The sequence below is a fragment of the Schistocerca nitens genome, chromosome 8 (genome assembly GCF_023898315.1).
Source record: "Schistocerca nitens isolate TAMUIC-IGC-003100 chromosome 8, iqSchNite1.1, whole genome shotgun sequence".
Lineage (NCBI taxonomy): Eukaryota > Metazoa > Arthropoda > Insecta > Orthoptera > Acrididae > Schistocerca > Schistocerca nitens.
This window is the reverse complement of record NC_064621.1, coordinates 94,947,419-94,967,643: the sequence shown is the minus strand read 5'-3', so window position 1 is coordinate 94,967,643 and position 20,225 is coordinate 94,947,419. Positions and strand designations below refer to the sequence as shown.

Genomic DNA, 20,225 nt, shown 5'->3' with positions numbered 1-20,225 from the left:
AAATGTTTCTGTGGTGTGTATGGTGTGATGCAGTTGATAGGAGTATTTTTGGGCTATGGATAAGAAGAGTTGAAGCATCAAGAATTGCAGAAACTGACTTCCATAATGTACCACGTTTGAAATGTCATATCCACAACCATACTCCAAACATTGTGAATCCCGCAGATGCCATTATTCATTGAGACAAGTGTATCACAATTCGATTAGTTGGTTCTACAGCTGTCGGTAAACATTTGAAGTGGAATGACAAACTATTGAATATTCAGAGGTGACGTCCATGAATCCTCACAACAGACAACAAAATTTTTAAAAAAGTCATTTTATCTGAACTAATGGGGCTGTTTGATACCGATGAAGCGGCCTTCCTGTCATAGATCATCACAGGTGATATAACCTGGGTGCGCCACTTTGAGCAGGATACAGAAAGGCACTTGAGTGGTAACGCTCACAATAACCTAAACATAAGAAGTTCTAGGAAGCTCCTCTGCTGGCAAAGTCCCGAAAATGTATTGTGAATTGGGTCAACCATTAATTCACAGGTACGGTAACGACTGAACGAACTCTGTAACCATTTCTGACATGTTGGATTTGACAAGAATCTAAAAGAAATCTTGCTGAAACACGAAAACACTTACCAGAACTCAAGAACACATCACGTATTAGGGTGGACATCACTGCTTCATCCTCCCTGCAACCCAGACCAGGTGCCCTCAGACTGTTACCCATCTGGGTCTTTTAAGAATTCTGTATGTGGGGACGATCTTTGAAGAAGATGAATGTGTAATTCGTGCAGTGAAAACGTGGCTATAAGCACAGGACCAGAGCTCACAACAACAGCGAATACACAACGTCATAGAATATGTAAAAAAATTAATATATATATAAAAGAAATATTGATTGATATTGCCACCGATCCTTAACTTTTGAGAATAAACATCTTCCGACAAGAAAATTGTGGACCGTCAATTATTGAAAGATCTCGGTATTTCAGATTACTGTCAGCTAATTTAAGTTACATTAGTGTGCTGTTACTTCTGTTCTGTTGGGACCTAAATCAATTAGTTAAATGTCCTACATATTGGTGGTATAAGTGAGTGGTAATGGCATCTTATTTCATCTGAATTCTTTGTGTGCAAATATTTATTAAACACATTTGAAACCAAGTTTATTTATTTCACACATGGTACTATATCAGTCAGCTGTGTTCTCTGCGGCCATGAGCTGTTCACATGCAGCCCTCAGGCCAACCACTTTGTACTGGTCAGCGGCGGCCAGTAACTGGGGACCCATTCCGCCCAGTCCAGAGAGCCTGAAGGCGTACATGTAGGACACCAGCATTGCCAGCACGGGGCCCTCCACATCCGGGATGGTGAGCTGGTCACTGCCGTTGTCCAGCATTGAGGCTAAGACGGGGCTCCTGGCCGCCACGACAGCCCTGTGTGCCACCAGCCGCGTGTTACCAGACACCAGCTCCACCATGCCCTGGTCTGCGTCCAGCAGGGAGCCCAGGTACACAGTTGCCCCCCTCTGTTCCGTCTCTGGAGATGACATGCCAGAAGAACCTGAAACACAGTGTTCTTCACTACTTCTGTATTCTTATGGCAAAGATGCAGTTGAAAGTAGTACATCTGCGCTATGGGTAAAGAGAGAGAGAGTTGAAGCATCAGGAATTGCATAACTGAGGTGTACAATCCACCACGTTTGGAACACCATGTCACCATGTCACCATGTCACCATTCCCATAGTGAATAACGCAAGTGCTATTATTCGTGGTGACCAGTGCATCAAAATTTAATTGGTTCTACAGTTATTGGTAAGCATTTGAAGACTGTGTGGAATGACAGACTGTTTGACATTCAGAAGTGTTCTCTAGATGACTTCCATGAATGCTCACAACAGACCACAAGACTCAAAGAAAAGACTCACACAGGACGTCTCTCTCAACATAAAGCAGAAACGACGTGGTACACCACACAGAACTTGCTCCTCATCATGATCATTAATAAAATTACTTTTGAATTATGGAAGTGCAGAAAGAATGTGAAGTGTGTTCCAGTGAGTGGAATGTTGTTTACATCTTTTCCCAATTTCTAGCTATCTATTGCTTCTTAGTGAGTGTGCAAGTGTACAATAGTCAGAGGTATCTTACCACATTGTGGATTCACTAGATACCTCTTGATTGTTTTCGTTGAATAAAGTGCACCTAAATAAAATAAACTCCATTTTCCACAGGAACAGGATATTCCCTTGGGCAAACAAATGGCGAAATTTGCTACGAGACAAATGGGGTGTATGAATTTTTGGCAGTGTACACATTCAAGTCCAGTGTCTGTATCTCAGAATATACACAAGAGTAGTTAAGTAACTACAGACGTTTCACTTGTTGACTTTGGATTAGTGATAAATGCAGCTCAGAGCAAAGCTGGCGACCTGTATTATCACATTGGTGGTGTCGTCGTCGTCGTAGTAGTAGTAGTAGTAGTAGTAGTTGAACAGGAAATTCCTATGGATTCGACTATAAACACTTCTGTCAAATCAGCAGAGTAGTAGATTGGGTAACTGTTTTCATGTGTCGCAGCATGCCGATGCCAGGTTCCCATTGGATATCTTCCTTCATGTCGAGCACCCAAACGTAGTTTCCTACATGGACGGTAGCCACTCAGAAACGAGCTGGTGCATCACACGGATCTCTCTTCTCTCTTCTCACTGTTATTTGCTAGCACAGCACTTTCCAGTGGCAGCTGTTGGCGTGCAAGGTGAAAATGACTCATGTTTATCTATGTGTCACACAGCGTACTGCAATGCAGGGGAATCAGCCTGTGTGAAGAAAAAAAAAAAAAAAAAAAAAAAACTCTCAGTTCATTGGTCCATGTGCACTGATACATTAACAATATCTAACAAACTTTGTGCATATCATTAAATATTCCACAAAGTTCTATGAAATTAATAAGGAAACCCCAGGAAACATAGATCAATAAACAGAATATTCGCAGAAAGCAGAACAGAACAGAACAGAAACTGACGATATTTCATTTCAGAGCCAGCCTACATCCGCTACCCTACTCTACAATACATTGATGCTATTTAAATGTTTCTGATCTTAAGAGGTCCTAAAGGATTTACCAATTATGTATCTTTACCTTGAACAAATTTCACGAAATACAATGCGTTGTTCATCAATTTTCTATGGACTGGTGCCTTGAAATTCCGTAGTTTCACAGCATACAATTTATAAAGCTTTTAACCATCAATACCATTGCAGTGTGTTACTACAAGTCATACCAAGAACAGAGAGATCGTTGATGTACCAGTACTATAAACAGCATATTTTCGTAGTTTGACTTATACAAAAAGCACCAAACATGTGATTCAACTGCAAACAAAGTAAATTTAAATGGCGTCTCCCGAGTTCGCCTGTAGTATGCAGGAATTTTGGACCTGACTCGTCACATTCCTGTCCTTAAAGCAAAAATCGGATGTATCCGATTCTACCTACCTTTGACACTTGGAAATGCTCTGCAAAGTGAAATTCCACGCTATCAGATCACAATACTCGTAATATATTAATTTTGTTCTGGCTACTACGAAGAGTCCTTTTCGACTGCGAAAAGTGCAGGAATCAACGTCCCAAGGAAAGTAGTAGTTTCTATTTATTTATTTTACTTTACCGTATTTAACACTTCCGCTGCGGCATCGGTGCGGGCGCGCAACTCTCCAGTGCGGCCCGGCAACGTGCGAGTGCGGGCCGGTAACGCTCTGAAAGAGCAGGTACCGCTCGGAGCCGACGCTCCTAAGACACCTGAGTCACAGGCCGACGTCAAGACCTTGTAAGGTCATGCCCTATACTGACTTAATGACGACGCCTGCACTTAAGAGGTTTCCATTTACAGATACTAGATCCCTCTTTTGTATTTTCGCTCAGCAAGTTGTTGACTGCGTTATCGTTCGTCACCTACAAGTTGCAAAAAATCGTATTTTACCAATAATCTGAAGAAATCCATAGGAGAATTGCCAGCAGGGTGAATTTGGAGAACTACTTCCTTCGTAAATGGGTGATACTGCATATTATGTCGTTCTTTATGCCAGGACTCACCTGGATTATCTCCGTGTGACAGGTCGGGCTCTTTTCCGTCTTCGATTTCCACACAATCGTCGTGATTCGTATCGTCAGATTCGGAACTGTCACGAAACAGATTCGAAAGCTGTGCTTCCACGCTATCATCACTCTGCAATTCTTTTGCAGCCTCTAAACGACAATCTCCGTGGTATGCCTCGTCCTCACTACACAGAAAATCACTGTCGTCTAGTACACTAAGTAACTATTCCTCTGTCAATTTAACACTTTTTCTGTCCTTTTCTCATTGGAAGGTCCAGGTGTTGGTTCACTAGCCACCATTACCAACAATATACGTTCGATAACTGACCACACAAAAGTTTACACGCTTTGATGCTAGCTTCGACGCTGCAACTAGACTGAGTAATCCGACAGTGAGCGCGGACGCTTACAAGCGTCAGCCGCACTGGCTCGTGGCTTCTTGTGACGCTTGTAAGAGTCAACCGCAGCGAAAGTGTTAATGTAGGAAATTTATCCATTTTGTGTGTACGTTTTCTTGATTGTCATTACTTATTCAGCCACAACACAAGCATTTGGTATAGGCTTAATATAACAACATGAACGAGAAAATCGGTGAGTAATTTTAACGGATTTTCATTTATAATGGACTAAACTGAGTATGTTCTGAAAGATATTTAATGGCAACTAGTTGATGCTTCATTAGTATACAGCACGTTTCATTGATTTAAATACATTGCTGCCACAACAAAGTGTACATTTTTATGGACAGAAGCAGCAGCTGTGCATTGAAATCTGCGCGTTAAGTAACGTAACATACATGTTAATTACAACTGTTTGTTGCAGACACCTACTGTCAAATGTTTTGCTTCTATTTTTCTCTTCCGATATTTGTGCCCCCATATTATACATAATGTACTTGAACTTTAAAAGATTTATTTTCATGTGATGACAGTTATTGATTATAAGTAATCCAAATGCTTGTCAGTTTAACACTATGAATTACTTTTCTTTTCTGTCTGTCTATTTGGGCTTGTTGTGAACATAGTTGCGTGTAGTCAGCGCGTACACAACTTTCCCAGTAGAGCGCGCCCCGCTAAGCACAACAGCGCAGGCAAAGCGCATGTCTGTCTCCGCACTATGAGATGGCGCTGTCTTAGAGACGGACCAAATTCTGCTTCCGCCGATCAGCGTATTAATGTCACGCAGCCAATGAGATTGCTGCTAACGTAGAACCTTTTCTCCTCGCGGACCACACTCGCACAGTGATACCTGAATGCTCGAGGTATTATAAAGAGTGTACAGACCTCCGATTAGTCAGTCTGCATTTGTCTGTAGTCAAGTTTCAGTCTGCGCCTAATAAGATTATATTCCTGTACATAGCCATGAAGGGCTCTTCTTAAGTGATCAAATTTGCTCTGAAACTTTGTCGCCTAAATTCTGGGCGAAATTTATTTCTCTGGATCTGGGGATATATGAGTATTCTGTATGTAACATGTTAAGATATTTTTAATTATCTGTAACATTCGATTGTAAATTTGTGTGTCTGCTTTATTGCTGAGCGTGTACTGTACCTATCTATGGGCTTGCCAATATAGAATTCCCAGGTAATCGCTACCTGCCGACAATGCCTTGAAAAATGTGCGATTGTTGTTAGGTGAGAGAACTTAACGTGGGATCTAGTGGAGAACAGAGCTTGAAATCCACAACTTTAGTGGATCTCAGACGATGTGCTTGACAGCCGACTTTATATAAAATTGCTAGTTCTTATTCGATATCACTATAGACTGTACCATTGTTTGCCAAGAGTTTCAGTGTGAACCAATCACTGCAATGTGGTGGCATACAGAATATTAGTAAACAGTGTATACTCGTTTTCAAAATTGTCTGGAATGTGTCATTTTTAAGTAATAAATCTTACTGTCGGTGTTCTAATAATAAACATTCTTAATTGATACAATCATTGTTTCTTTAAACTATCAGTAATGTATATGTCCATTAATATGTAGACGTCCTTTAAATTCATGAAATGGGGGGAGGCGGGAGCAGTAACATCACAATGTAACCACCTTACCAAATGGTTCAAATGCCTCTGAGCACTATGGGACTTAACATCTGAGGTCATCAGTCCCCTATAACTTTGAATTACTTAAACCTAACTAACCTAAGGACATCACACACATCCATGCTGAAGGCAGGATTCGAACCTGCGACCGTAGCGGTCGCGCGGTTCCAGACTGAACCGACCACCTTCCCAGTCGTGTTATAATGCAGTAATGGAATACAATTTGGCTGTGACGCAACCAATATGTTACAGTTTTGCTGTAGAATGGTGATTTATGTACTGAATTTCCATGTACAGATTCTCTCTCTACACTATAGCCATTATAATAAGATTTGTCCTTTGTTTTCTACAATCCCTCACGATTGGCCAGTTATACTTTCCTCCATGCAGCAGCATCTACGAACAGTCTTACAGTACTGTTGATCTAAGCTAAACCGTTTACGCATATTAAAATTTTTTGCATTCAGATTCCTGTGTACCTAACTGTACTCCGTTTTCCAGCATGATTGACTGTGGTACACGGACTGAATTGTCATTGTTTGATGGTGTGCACAATTCACTGGAATAACACAAAACTGAAAAATAAAGTTGCACTTCCCATTGATGTTACAGACTGATGAACAAAGAAACAAATGGGGGGTTGTGAACTATGTCACTACCTTCCAAACTGGTATACTTGCCAGCACCTTGAACATCAAGTAGTTCAGGTTCATAGCTACAACAATTTCAAGTCGGTGACCGAAATGGGACGATTCTCTCGGTGTTATGCACATTTCTCTAGGATTTGCTTGACAGTAACTGAAGAGGGATCAAGATGAGCTAATGTTCTACTCCATTCCTATTCTCTACGTTACTACAAACGTACTGCTAATTTCAGACCTCAAACGATGATACCCTGCACATGTATTTACAGGAAGAAACTCTGTTTCATCACATTGGGTAGATCTCAGCTCATTGGATGCGGTGGTTGAAATGATAGAAAGGCTCGAAATGCGAACAGTGTAGTTGAGATGAAGTGCCAGTGAACATGTGGAATTATATTTATCCCAGCTCTTCCCTTGGATATTTAATTCTTCCACATTTCCCAGATGTGATTTCACAACACTTGCTTTGCTAGTGATTACAGTGACATGAACGGCACGATTTCTGACTTATCAGCACGGTTGACTGGTCGTATATTTTTGTATTTCTGTATAAATGACTCCACTTTGTTCCCAATATTGGAACAACTCTGTCATTTTCTCGAAGTGTTCCAATCAGTGGTTTTCGGTATGTCTGTCTCAGTGTCATTACAAGTTTTTACTTCATATCATTTCAAATTGCACCTACATATGCACTCCACAAGCCATCATATGGTGTATAGTCGAGGGCCCTACTACTACTACTACTCGTTATTCCCATTCCACTCTCAAACAGAGCACTGCAAGAACACTGTGCTTCCATACAAGCTCCGATTTCTCTCGTCTTCATTATCCTTAAGTGAAATATACTCAGTTTGCTATATCTAGCAGTGAAAGATATGATTAAAGGCTCACAAATTTATGTACTTTGAAACCATTACTGTTATACAGGGTGGTTCATTGATCGTGACCGGGCCAAATCTCTCACGAAATAAGCGTCAAACAAAAAAACTGCAAAGAACGAAACTTGTCTAGCTTGAAGGGGGTAACCAGATAGCGCCATGGTTTGCCCGCTAGATGGCGCTGCCATCGGTCAAATGCATATCCACTGCGTTTTTTAAAAATAGGAACCCCCATTTTTTATTACTTATTCGTGTCGTACGTAAAGAAATACGAATATTTTAGTTGGACCACTTTTTCGCTTTGTGATAGTTGGCGCTGTAATAAACATATAGGTCACAATTTTAGAAGAACAGTTGGTAACAGGTAGGTTTTTTAAATTAAAATACAGAACGTAGGTATCTTTGAACATTATATTTCGGTTGTTCCAAAGTGATACATCTACCTATGCGAACTTATCATTTATGAGAACGCATGCTGTTACAGCGTGATTACCTGTAAATACCTCATTAATGCAATAAATGCTCAAAATGATGTCCGTCAACCTCAATGAATTTGGCAATATGTGTAACGACATTCCTCTCAACAGCGAGTAGTTCGCCTTCCGTAATGTTCGCACATGCATTGACAATGCGCTGACGCATGTTGTCAGGCGTTGTCGGTGGATCACGATATCAAATATCCTTCAACTTTCCCCACACAAAGAAATCCGGGGACGTCAGATCCGGTGAACGTGCGGGCCATGGTATGGTGCTTCGACGACCAATCCACCTGTCATGAAATATGCTATTCAATACCGCTTCAACCGCACGCGAGCTATGTGTCGGACATCCATCATGTTGGAAGTACATCGCCATTCTGTCATGCAGTGAAACATCTTGTAGTAACATCGGTAGAACATTACGTACGTAATCAGCATACACTGCATCAATTATACTTCCTCCCATAATGCCACACCATACATTAACCCGCCAAGGTCGCTGATGTTCCACTTGTCGCAGCCATCGTGGATTTTCCGTTGCCCAATAGTGCATATTATGCCGGTTTACGTTACCGCTGTTGGTGAATGACGCTTCACCGCTAAATAGAACGCGTGCAAAAAATCTGTCATCGTCCCGTAATTTCTCTTGTTCCCAGTGGCAGAACTGAACACGACGTTCAAAGTCGTCGCCATGCAATTCCTGATGCATAGAAATATGGTACGGGTGCAATCGATGTTGATGTAACATTCACAACACCGACGTTTTTGAGATTCCCGATTCTCGCGCAGTTTGTCTGCTACTGATGTACGGATTAGCCACGACAGCAGCTAAAACATCTGCTTGGGCATCATCATTTGTTGCAGGTCGGGTTGACGTTTCACATGTGGCTGAACGCTTCCTGTTTCCTTAAATAACGTAACTATCCGGCGAACGGTCCGGACACTTTGATGATGATGTCCAGGATACCGAGCAACATACATAGTTCACGCCCGTTGGGCATTTTGATCACAATAGCCATACATCAACACGATATCGACCTTTTCCGCAGTTGGTAAACGGTCCATTTTAACACGGGTTACGTATCACGAAGCAAATACCGCCCGCACCGGCGGAATGTTACGTGATACCACGTACTTATACGTTTGTGACTATGACAGCACTATCAAAAAGCGAAAAAGTTGTCCTACTAAAACATATTTCTTTACGTACTACACGAATATGTAATAAAAATGGGGTTCCTATTTAAAAAAAACCGCAGTCGATATCCGTTTGACCTATGTCAGCGCCATCTAGCGGGCCAACCATAACCCCATCTGGTTTCCCCCTTCAAGCTAGACGAGTTTCGTTCTTTGTAGTTTTTTCGTTTGACGCTTATTTCGTGAGATATTTGGCCCGGTCACTATCAATGGACCACCCCGTATAATCTTCTCGTTGATAGACATTGATGCAGGCGGCAAGTGTGTGATCCCTCTAACTGATCAACTTGAAGAGCCATAAAACTAGAACTTTGCATCATTTGTACTCACGATTACACTTACAACATGTAAAATTCCAAATGTCAATTCGCAAAACATTCGAGACAAATTACACCCTCCTTTGAATAGTGTCATATGTAATCTCGTCAGTTCTGAAGAACATTTAGCAGTTCTGCTAATGTAAGTAAACTTTATACTTGAATATAATTTATTTTTGATTTTCAAATTCTTACCATTTACAGGAATTTTCTTTCTACGTAAATTTAAACTTAAAAATATTTGGCTAATTTTTGGTAGATAGAAACTTTAGTGTCAACATAATGTACAGTAAACAACACTGATACACATTAGAGACTAAAAAGCCCTGAAACTCTCACGTCTCCTTGTCTTCAGCCAGTAGTTTTAAGTTTTTCTCAGTATCAGTCTGTCTCCTATGATGTATGTCCGTTATGGCTTCTGCCATCAAGGAAAGTGTTACTAACCAAATACAAATGAGGTGATGGTAAAACTGAACAGGCTAACATTTTGTTGATGTTTACTATGACCACCGGCAGCCATCCCAATGGAGGCAGACGAGCTGGCATGGGCAGAACAGTCGACCGGTTCAGAAACATGCCATCAAGGGCACATGCATCATGTCGTATGGGCAGGCCCATTGATCGAAGTGTTTATTTGTGAGTGGCAGTAAGTGTAGCATGCCTCTGTTCTTCCCAGAGACTGACTGCCATGGACCTAGTCTTGAGCCTTTGCGAAGAGTCATCGTGTCAGTCGTTAGGTGTCCAGGTCAGACGTGCTGAGTACATTGTGTGCATACCTACCTAGGTTCAGATGCTCTGCTTCCTGTAGTTCATTTCACATGCCAGTTCATTTCACTTACAGGGTTTTGTTCCCCAGTTTTTACCAAGTCACTGTCGACCTGTGTAGCGTCCATACTGATCACATTGAAGAGCATCATTGTCACTAAATTGTTATTGATACTAAAACATGTCTTCATTTGGATTCATTGTATCAAGATAGGCGATATTTGATGGTAAACAGACTATTTTGTGTTTTGTAAACTGATGTCAATAATTTAATGCTCTCAAGCAGCCACAGCTGTTTCACATACATACCCCCAACTGCGGCCCCCTTCCCTCCCCAATTTGTTATTGTCTGACACACTTATCACTGTCCATTACTAGAAGTAGGCTTGAGGTTCTATTTTTTAATTTCTCAGCGAAAATTGTCTCTTAGGTGTTTCCATTTATTCATACATCTTTTTCCTGAATAATAATAATAATAATAATAATAATAATCTCCGTGGAGGCCCGGGAAAAGAATAGGCCTCCGGTATGTTCTGCCAGTCGTAAAAGGCGACGAAAAGAACAAACCACTAATAGGGCTAACCCCCCTTTATAGTGATTACTTGGTTCAGGACAGAACTAAAGAAGCCTCGGACAAGCGCAGTCATGGTCTGGGACGACACTTGAACCCTATGCCCGCCCACAATGGTAATGACACTGCTAGCCAACTGGAAAATGATTTAAATCCAAATAGAGGTGTTTTGCAGGATATGCTTCCTGCAACCACCCTAGAAGGAAAACAAAGACAGAGGATGAGATGGTCAGATGAAGTTAATCGACACCTCATGTTCTGTTATTACCAAGCAACAAACCTAGGAACCAATACAACTGGATACAGATCACAAGTATACACAACATTTATTACCAGATACCCGGAATTAAAATTTTTAACAGAACAGCGACTAGCTGATCAGATCCGTGTAATAATAAAAAATAACAGGATACCCCAGTCAGAATTAGAAAACATCAAACAAGTACAACAAATACTGGAACAAAATAATGTGCAATTAGAAGAAGAAGAAGAAGAAAAAGAAGAAAATACAGTAATGGACTCTAACATCCCAGAGCAAACAAACAAAGAACAACATGCATCAATTAAACAATCAGAGGAAAACGAAATCTTATGACAGCCACCAGAACAAGCACAAATAGAACACGAAGTGACACACATGTTAGATATAGAAGAAAAATTTCAGCTGACATATATAGAATACAAAGACACAAATACAGACATTAGACCATTCTTGCATAGACCACCAAATAACCCACAAGTCGAAACAACAATAAAAACTATCAACACAATCATACACAACAAAATAAATGAATAAACAACTATGGAAGAGTTACAACTACTGGTTTATGTAAGAGCACTCACTACACTAAATATACACACTAGGCAGAGATCAGAACCAACCAACACACAGAAGAAACCCACAAAACCAGCATGGCAACACAGGCTACAGATCAAAATAGAAAAACTGAGAAGAGACATCGGACAGCTAACACAATTTATAAGAAATGAAATATCAGACAAAAAACGAAAAAGGTTAGGTAAAATCTCACAACAAGAAGCAATAGAGCAATTAGATGAAAAGAAGCAGAAATTACAAGCATTGGCCAAACGACTTAGAAGATACAAAAAAAGTGAAAATAGAAGGAAACAAAACCAAATATTCAACACAAACCAAAAGAAATTTTACCAAACAATAGATAACACACACATAAAAATAGACAATCCACCAGACATAACAGACATGGAACACTTCTGGAGCAACATATGGTCAAACCCGGTACATCATAACAGGCATGCACGGTGGATACAAGCAGAAACAGACTCGTACAAGATGATACCACAAATGCCTGAAGTGATAATTTTGCAACATGAAGTCACCCAAGCAATTAATTCTACGCACAATTGGAAAGCCCCTGGAAATGATAAAATAGCAAATTTCTGGCTAAAGAAGTTCACCTCAACAAATTCACATCTAACTAAATTATTTAACAGTTACATTGCAGACCCATACATATTCCCTGATACACTTACACATGGAATAACTTATCTGAAACCTAAAGATCAAGCAGACACATCAAACCCAGCTAAATATCGCCCCATAACATGCCTACCAACAATATACAAAATATTAACTTCAGTCATTACACAGAAATTAATGACACATACAACACAGAACAAAATTATAAATGAAGAACAAAAAGGCGGCTGCAAAGGAGCACGAGGATGTAAAGAGCAACTGATAATAGATGCAGAGGTGACATATCAAGCTAAAACTAAACAAAGGTCGCTACACTATGCATACATTGATTACCAAAAAGCTTTTGATAGTGTACCCCACTCATGGTTACTACAGATATTGGAAATATACAAAGTAGATCCTAAATTGATACAGTTTCTAAACATAGTAATGAAAAACTGGAAAACCACACTTAATATCCAAACAAATTCAGATAATATCACATCACAGCCAATACAGATTAAGCGTGGAATATACCAAGGAGACTCTTTAAGTCCTTTCTGGTTCTGCCTTGCTCTGAACCCACTATCCAACATGCTAAATAATACAAATTATGGATATAATATTACTGGAACATACCCACACAAAATCACACATTTGCTATACATGGATGATCTAAAACTACTGGCAGCAACCAATCAACAACTCAACCAATTACTAAAGATAACAGAAGTATTCAGCAATGATATAAATATGGCTTTTGGAACAGACAAATGTAAGAAAAATAGCATAGTCAAGGGAAAACACACTAAACAAGAAGATTACATATTGAATAACCACAGTGACTCCATAGAAGCGATGGAAAAAACAGATGCCTATAAATACCTAGGATACAGACAAAAGATAGGAATAGATAATACAAATATTAAAGAAGAACTAAAAAAAATATAGACAAAGACTAACAAAAATACTGAAAACAGAATTGACAGCAAGAAACAAGACAAAAGCTATAAATACTTATGCTATACCAATATTGACCTACTCATTTGGAGTAGTGAAATGGAGTAACACAGACCTAGAAGCACTAAATACACTTACACATTCACAATGCCACAAATATAGAATTCATCACATACATTCAGCAACAGAAAGATTCACATTAAGCAGAAAGGAAGGAGGCAGGGGATTCATCGACATAAAAAACCTACATTACGGACAGGTAGACAATTTAAGAAAATTCTTTCTAGAACGAGCAGAAACTAGCAAAATACACAAAGCAATCACTCATATAAATACATCGGCTACACCACTGCAATTTCATAACCACTTCTGCAACCCTTTAGATCACATAACATCAACAAATACGAAGAAAGTAAATTGGAAGGGGAAGGCACTACATGGCAAGCACCCGTATCATCTAACACAGCCACACATCGATCAAGACGCATCCAACACATGGCTAAGAAAAGGCAATATATACAGTGAGACGGAAGGATTCATGATTGCAATACAGGATCAAACAATAAACACCAGATATTACAGTAAGCATATTATTAAAGATCCCAATACCACAACAGATAAATGCAGACTTTGCAAACAACAAATAGAAACAGTAGATCACATCACAAGCGGATGTACAATACTAGCAAATACAGAATACCCCAGAAGACATGACAATGTAGCAAAAATAATACATCAACAGCTTGCCTTACAACATAAACTTATAAAACAACACGTTCCCACATACAAGTATGCACCACAAAATGTACTGGAGAATGATGAATACAAATTATAGTGGAACAGAACCATTATAACAGATAAAACAACACCACATAACAAACCTGACATCATACTCACCAATAAGAAGAAGAAATTAACACAACTAATCGAAATATCCATACCCAATACAACAAATATACAAAAGAAAACAGGAGAAAAAATTGAAAAATACATCCAACTGGCTGAGGAAGTCAAGGACATGTGGCATCAGGATAAAGTTGACATTATACCAATTATACTATCAACTACAGGAGTCATACCACACAATATCCACCAGTACATCAATGCAATACAGCTACATTGAAACTTATATATACAACTACAGAAATCTGTAATTATTGATACATGTTCAATTACCTGAAAGTTCCTAAATGCAATATAACATATACCGTACAGTTAAAAGGAAGTGACGCTTGATCAAGGTCCGCGTCACTTTCCATTTTTAACCAGACTTAACGTCTGAGAAATTAAAGAAATAATAATAATAATACAAAATTTAAGTAATTACATTACTCGTTACTTTTAACTAATTCTATATTATCAGAGGTTCCTATCAACTTAAACAATTTTTAGAGGCATGGTGCTGACATTCAGAATAGAATTCACAACCACTATTAAGAATTGCAGAGTGGACTACTGAAGTGTTTAGGGATTGCCTCCAGCCAAATGACATGACAACGCTTTCTGAAGATGATTTTCTGAAGACTGAAAATGATTTGTATAAAATACAAGTATTTCGAAATGCATCTGGTACTGTGAGAGAAAAAACATTCCCCTATATTGCTCAGAAAACTCATATACTATATTGTATCATAATTATTTTCAGTCAATCATAGCACAAGCAGTTGCAGGAACTCTTTAGAAATTCATAGTAATCGATCTTTAAGCATATGGGAAGCAAAGTGATGATGGTATATTTCGTGGTGGTTGTGATGATGATTAAGAATGATTTATGGGTCATCAGCACGAATGCATTAATGATATCGAGCATGGTGAAAATCTGTTTAAAAATAAGAATAAAATGGAAACCCAATTTGTATTTTCCCACAAGAGTTGAACAGCAGCCACAATAAGGTGGGTATCGGAAGGGTCTGTAACAAAATCCCGATAAAACACAATGAATTAACTACAGATAAAAATCAAGGATAAAATACTGGTAACGACACTGTTAAAATGTGGACAGATGACTGGCTGGATGGCCACTTTTAAATAATGAGCGATCGAGACGCATTGTGACACATTAAAATCACACACCAATATTTTGGGAAGAATTCTGGACATCACATAAAATCGTAAAACATTAACCACTCTCGTCTCATTACCATTTAAACATAAGGTAAGTCCTGTAGGAGATAAAGATCAACCATCAGGTCATCATAATGAAACACACTAGTCTACAATTTCTCATATTGATACCTGTGGCCAGCATCTGTGTCATACTGGGGGCTCTTTGGGACTTAAGAGAAAGCAATGTATCGATGGGAAACATCCTACTCTAAGCAAATCCTGATGTACCCTGGAAACCAGCTGAAAATTATTACCTTGTCTTGGCTTTGTAAACGAGAGGGACCTGTACTCCTTGCACCATCCGATCTGCTGGGTACATCTGACCAGGAGCGAGAAGGGCACTTTGAGAATCTGTGTAGATGAAGAATTTCTTGTCATGGCGTCATCTCATCTGCCCCATTGCCCTCAGGTTAGCAAACAATTCCATATAATAAACTGAAAACAACTCTGAAAGCCCTGTCCTTAGAATGATGATGATGATGATGATGATGATGATGATGATGGGGAACACAACAGAACAATGGATAAAATCTCCCTGCTTAGGCCCATCTGTGTAACAGTAAAAATCTGGGTGGTGATGTAAAATCTTGTTCAATTTAACTGTAAAAATATAGTCTGGGATACAACGCTTCCTGTAAGCAATCATTTAAAAAGTAATCTGGGCCTCAATAGTATCCAGTGGACACACTACTCCACGTCTCGTTTTAAACCTTAACGCCCCAACCTGTAATTGCTCAAAGTTCTCCCTTGCACAGATCCCAAATGGTCTCGCTGCTTGTGGCCAGTGACTGAACAGCCATTCCAGTGGCGGCTACGCAACAGAACTGGATGCTGGTGATATAGGAATGAACAAAGCCTTATGTGCTTGGTGTGCCATGAAAAGATGTCTAACAGACAATGGAGGCTCTCCAGCCTCAGCACACAGGCTAGTGACAGGGCTCGTGCAATAGGTCCCTGTTGACAGCCTAAAACCAATGTGATGAACCGCATTCAGCATTTTCAGATATGAAGGCCTTGTTGAACCATAAACCTAGCGTCCATAGTCAAGCAAGGGTCGCGCAAAGACCTTATAAAGTTGGAGCAGACGTGTCCTGTCGCCTCCTCAAGACCTATGACTCCTGCATTCAAGTATGTTTGATAGCTTGAGACATCAAAGAAAGGTATCCTCCAGTTTAAAACCAGATAAATTAAAAAAGAGAGCAGGAGCAGTTAAAACCAACACAAACAGTTTTCTCCAAGGACAATTTAAAACCTGTGGTGTAAGACCATTCCCCCAATCGCCTGATGGTCAATTGCAATTGCTGAGCAGCTGTTGCTAGGTTGGAGGATACATAGAAGATGGAGAAGTCGTCCACAAGCGCTGAACACATTATGGGACATGGAACTGTGGATGTAATACTGATTATTTCAATGGCATATGCCATGATACTTAAAACACTCCCTTGAGGAATACCATTATCCAGCTTAAAACAGATAGGACATTCCAAAACTCATATCTAAAACACATGTCAACAGAACCCCCACTGTGAGAGCTGCAACAAAATAATATGCCTCTAGGTATTATTTTAGGCCTTTTGCAGAATACAGGCTGCTTGTATTCCTCTATGTTGATGGAACTGAAATCAAATCAGCCTTCTCTGGTGTCTCCCAATATCGAGAGAAAGTCGATTCTCGCTAGAATTGGTCACAAAGGACTTATATGATTCAGCCTTTGTAAGAGGTGTCTCTCAGTGATGTTAGTAGAGACCAGTGCACTCTTCTTAGAGCTGCTATTGGTGGTTACGAGTTGCACCTTGAGATCCTCCTGGTAGTTTCGCATACTTTACTTGTGGACATAGATCTAGTGGTGGAGTTTAGGAACTTTTATCGACACCTCTGCTTACTTTGAATTATTCTCCTCACCTTTGCCCACACCATTTGAAAGGTTGCAAGATTTGCACCTGCAGGGCACCAACAAACTGTGCATAGCTGCCCTCCTATTTCCACTGACACTCTGATTCATCACTGGCATGGTGAATCGTGAACAATTTGATCCACCCAGTCGTGGACACTGTCACGATGCTCAAAAAACAGCAAACTCTCTGCAATCATCCAATTAGCCATTCTGAACAACCCTCTCAGCAGCTTCTTGCAGGACCTGCTCCATCAGTTAGAAGGATTCTGAAAGGGTAATGGTTGGTACCATGAAGATTGTCGTTGATTCTCCATTGAGTACTGTTTGCAATGGCAGGCACAGAAAAGTCCATGGCGGTAGATGAACCCATAGCAGCACTAAAATGTGTAGCTTGACCCGTGTTCATCAGTATGATATCTGTAGTGCATGTCCAATCCTTAAGTATCCAAACTTGGGACAAATGATGTTAAGAGCCCCATGGTGCACTGTGTGCATTAGAGTCCTCTGTAATGATTGGTTGTTTGATATGGAGAAGGGGACAAAACAGCAAGCTCATCAATTCCATGATCTAGGGTGTCAGGAATCAAGAGAGGAACAACACGAACAGCACAACCCAGTCAAGGGTAAAGGATAACATCCCAACAAAGAGGGAATAGGGACATCAGGGTAGCAGGAAGAGGAAAGAACGAAAGGGGGTGGGTGGAAATGGGGAGAGCAGGGGTGCCCCAGACATGCTACATGTGGTGAGGCACCAGCACTGCCACTGACCCATCATGACATACATACCATACTATACCATGCCATCAAAACAACGTAATGGGGACAAAACCAGGCAAAGAAGACAACAGCATAACAGATTAGATAAAATATAGGGAAATGGTGGAAGAACATAGTTTGGAGGTAAGGACAAGGCCTCCATAACCAACATCTACACTGTGGGACTCATATTCCAGATGAAAATTCAAGGACTTCTACTCGATAGTACAAACGACTTTCGCGAAGAAAACTGAGGACAGACATAACCACACAATGGTCATCCACTGACACCTGTGACAAGGTTGGGGTAATCCAGCAAAATACGAATCACTGTGAGTGGAGCCCCACAACTACAGAGGGGAAGACGGGGTGGGGGCTATCATTGCTGAGTAAAAAACCTTAGGTCAACTTAGTATGGCTAATACAACGATAGCAGAGGATGGTAATTCCCTCTGGGAAAGGCATAGGGAAGAATGCCGCATGATGGGAGTCTCCTTGATGGTGCGAAGTTTAATACATAGAGGGGTAGCTTCTTGAGAGTCATCTCACGATTGAGCAAAAAAGAACTTCATGTAAGGCCGCAAATCCACCCCTGGATGGGTCAAGGAAAACAGTAGCAAGTGGTCGCTCCTACAGCAAGATGATCAGCAAGTTCATTTACTGGGATAACTACATGGCCAGGAACCGAAAGGAAATCAACCAAACAAGCAGTGTCACCAAGATTAGCGAGGAGGTCGTGGATAGCTACGACCAAGGGTTGGCAGGAAAAACACTGAGTGATAGCCTCAAGACCACTATTGAGTCTGTATGTAAAAAATTGGGTTGTAGAGGACTATGAAACAGAAGGCCCAAGGGATGGCTATCAGTTTCACAGTAAACACCCCCACACATCAGGCAAGAGATGGTGTTCTGTGCCAACAGAAGACGTGTAGGCATATCCCACATGATTGGTGGATTTGGAGCCATGAGTGTAAAAAGACAACGGCAACATGAAACTCCCATAAGAGCCAACAGAACACCATTGGAGTGATGGAGGCTTTTGGTCCCTGGAAGAGATCCATCCTAATCTGTGGCCAGGGAACTAACAATGGAGTGGCGGCTGGAAGAGAATGTGGGGGACAAGGAGGGAAGCTGGACGTTGCAGCAGAGAGACATGACATGGGGCCCAACCAGTAAACCCACCCAAGGATGGAAAACATGTGGGTGACATTCCAAAACCCCAAAAAGAACAGAACAGGAGGAGTGAGCAGGGAAAGAGCAGATAGTGACGGCATAGGAAACCAAGAACTGGGACTGGTGAATCTAAAGGGGAGGGATCACAGCATCAACCAGAAGACTATAAACATGGCTTGTGTGAAAGACACCAGAGGCTAAACGGATACTAAGATGGTGAACTGAGTACAAGAGGAGGAGCAGCATGGAAGGGGCAGCCGATCCATAAACTTGACAACCATAGACCTGATAGAACACAACAAATGTCCAGTGAAGGTGGAGAAGGGTCGAACAATCTGCACCCCACGAGGCATGTGAAGGAAGTGAAGAACACTGAATTTGCAAAAACAGTCAATCTTCAGATGATGGCTGTGGAAGCTTGTTGTCAAACAGCAGACCCAAGAAATGGGAAAGGGGGGAGGGAGCCATGGTCAGGTGTTGGGTCAGAGTTGACTATAATACAACGACAGAAATGCACCATCCTTGACTTAAGGGGGAGAGAATACAGAACAGTGCGTGAGTGTCCACATGGAAGCATGCCAGATGGCACCCTGGAGCTGCTGTTCTGCACAGGCCATCGAGTCAGAGCTAGCCCAAATACAGATATCATCCACATACAGAGCAGGGATGACCACCAATCCTGCAGAGACCCCAAATCCATTAGTAGCAATGACAGAAAGGACACTTTGTACGGAGCCCTATGGAACGCTATTCTTCTAGATCCAAGATAGCTCAGAACAGCGCCATTGTGGACTCTGAATGTCTGATCAGACAGGAACTGTTGAATAAAGACTGGGAGGGCACCCCGAAGACCCCACTCACTCATGGAGTGTAATTAAGATGTCATGGTACCAAGCTGAGTTGTAGGCCT

The 20,225-nt window shown here is 40.8% G+C and overlaps 1 protein-coding gene across 1 annotated transcript in view; it reads right to left on the bottom strand.

Annotated features, from left to right (window-relative positions):
* Positions 1 to 1,122: 1,122 nt before the first annotated feature.
* Positions 1,123 to 20,225, bottom strand: part of LOC126198843 (protein roadkill-like) — a 92,422-nt gene continuing 73,319 nt past the window's right edge. The window contains exon 2 of the mRNA XM_049935428.1: positions 1,123 to 1,562. Coding sequence (XP_049791385.1) covers positions 1,192 to 1,551 — 360 coding nt within the window. The 5' untranslated portion in view covers positions 1,552 to 1,562 and the 3' untranslated portion in view covers positions 1,123 to 1,191. The remainder of the gene's footprint in view (positions 1,563 to 20,225) is intronic.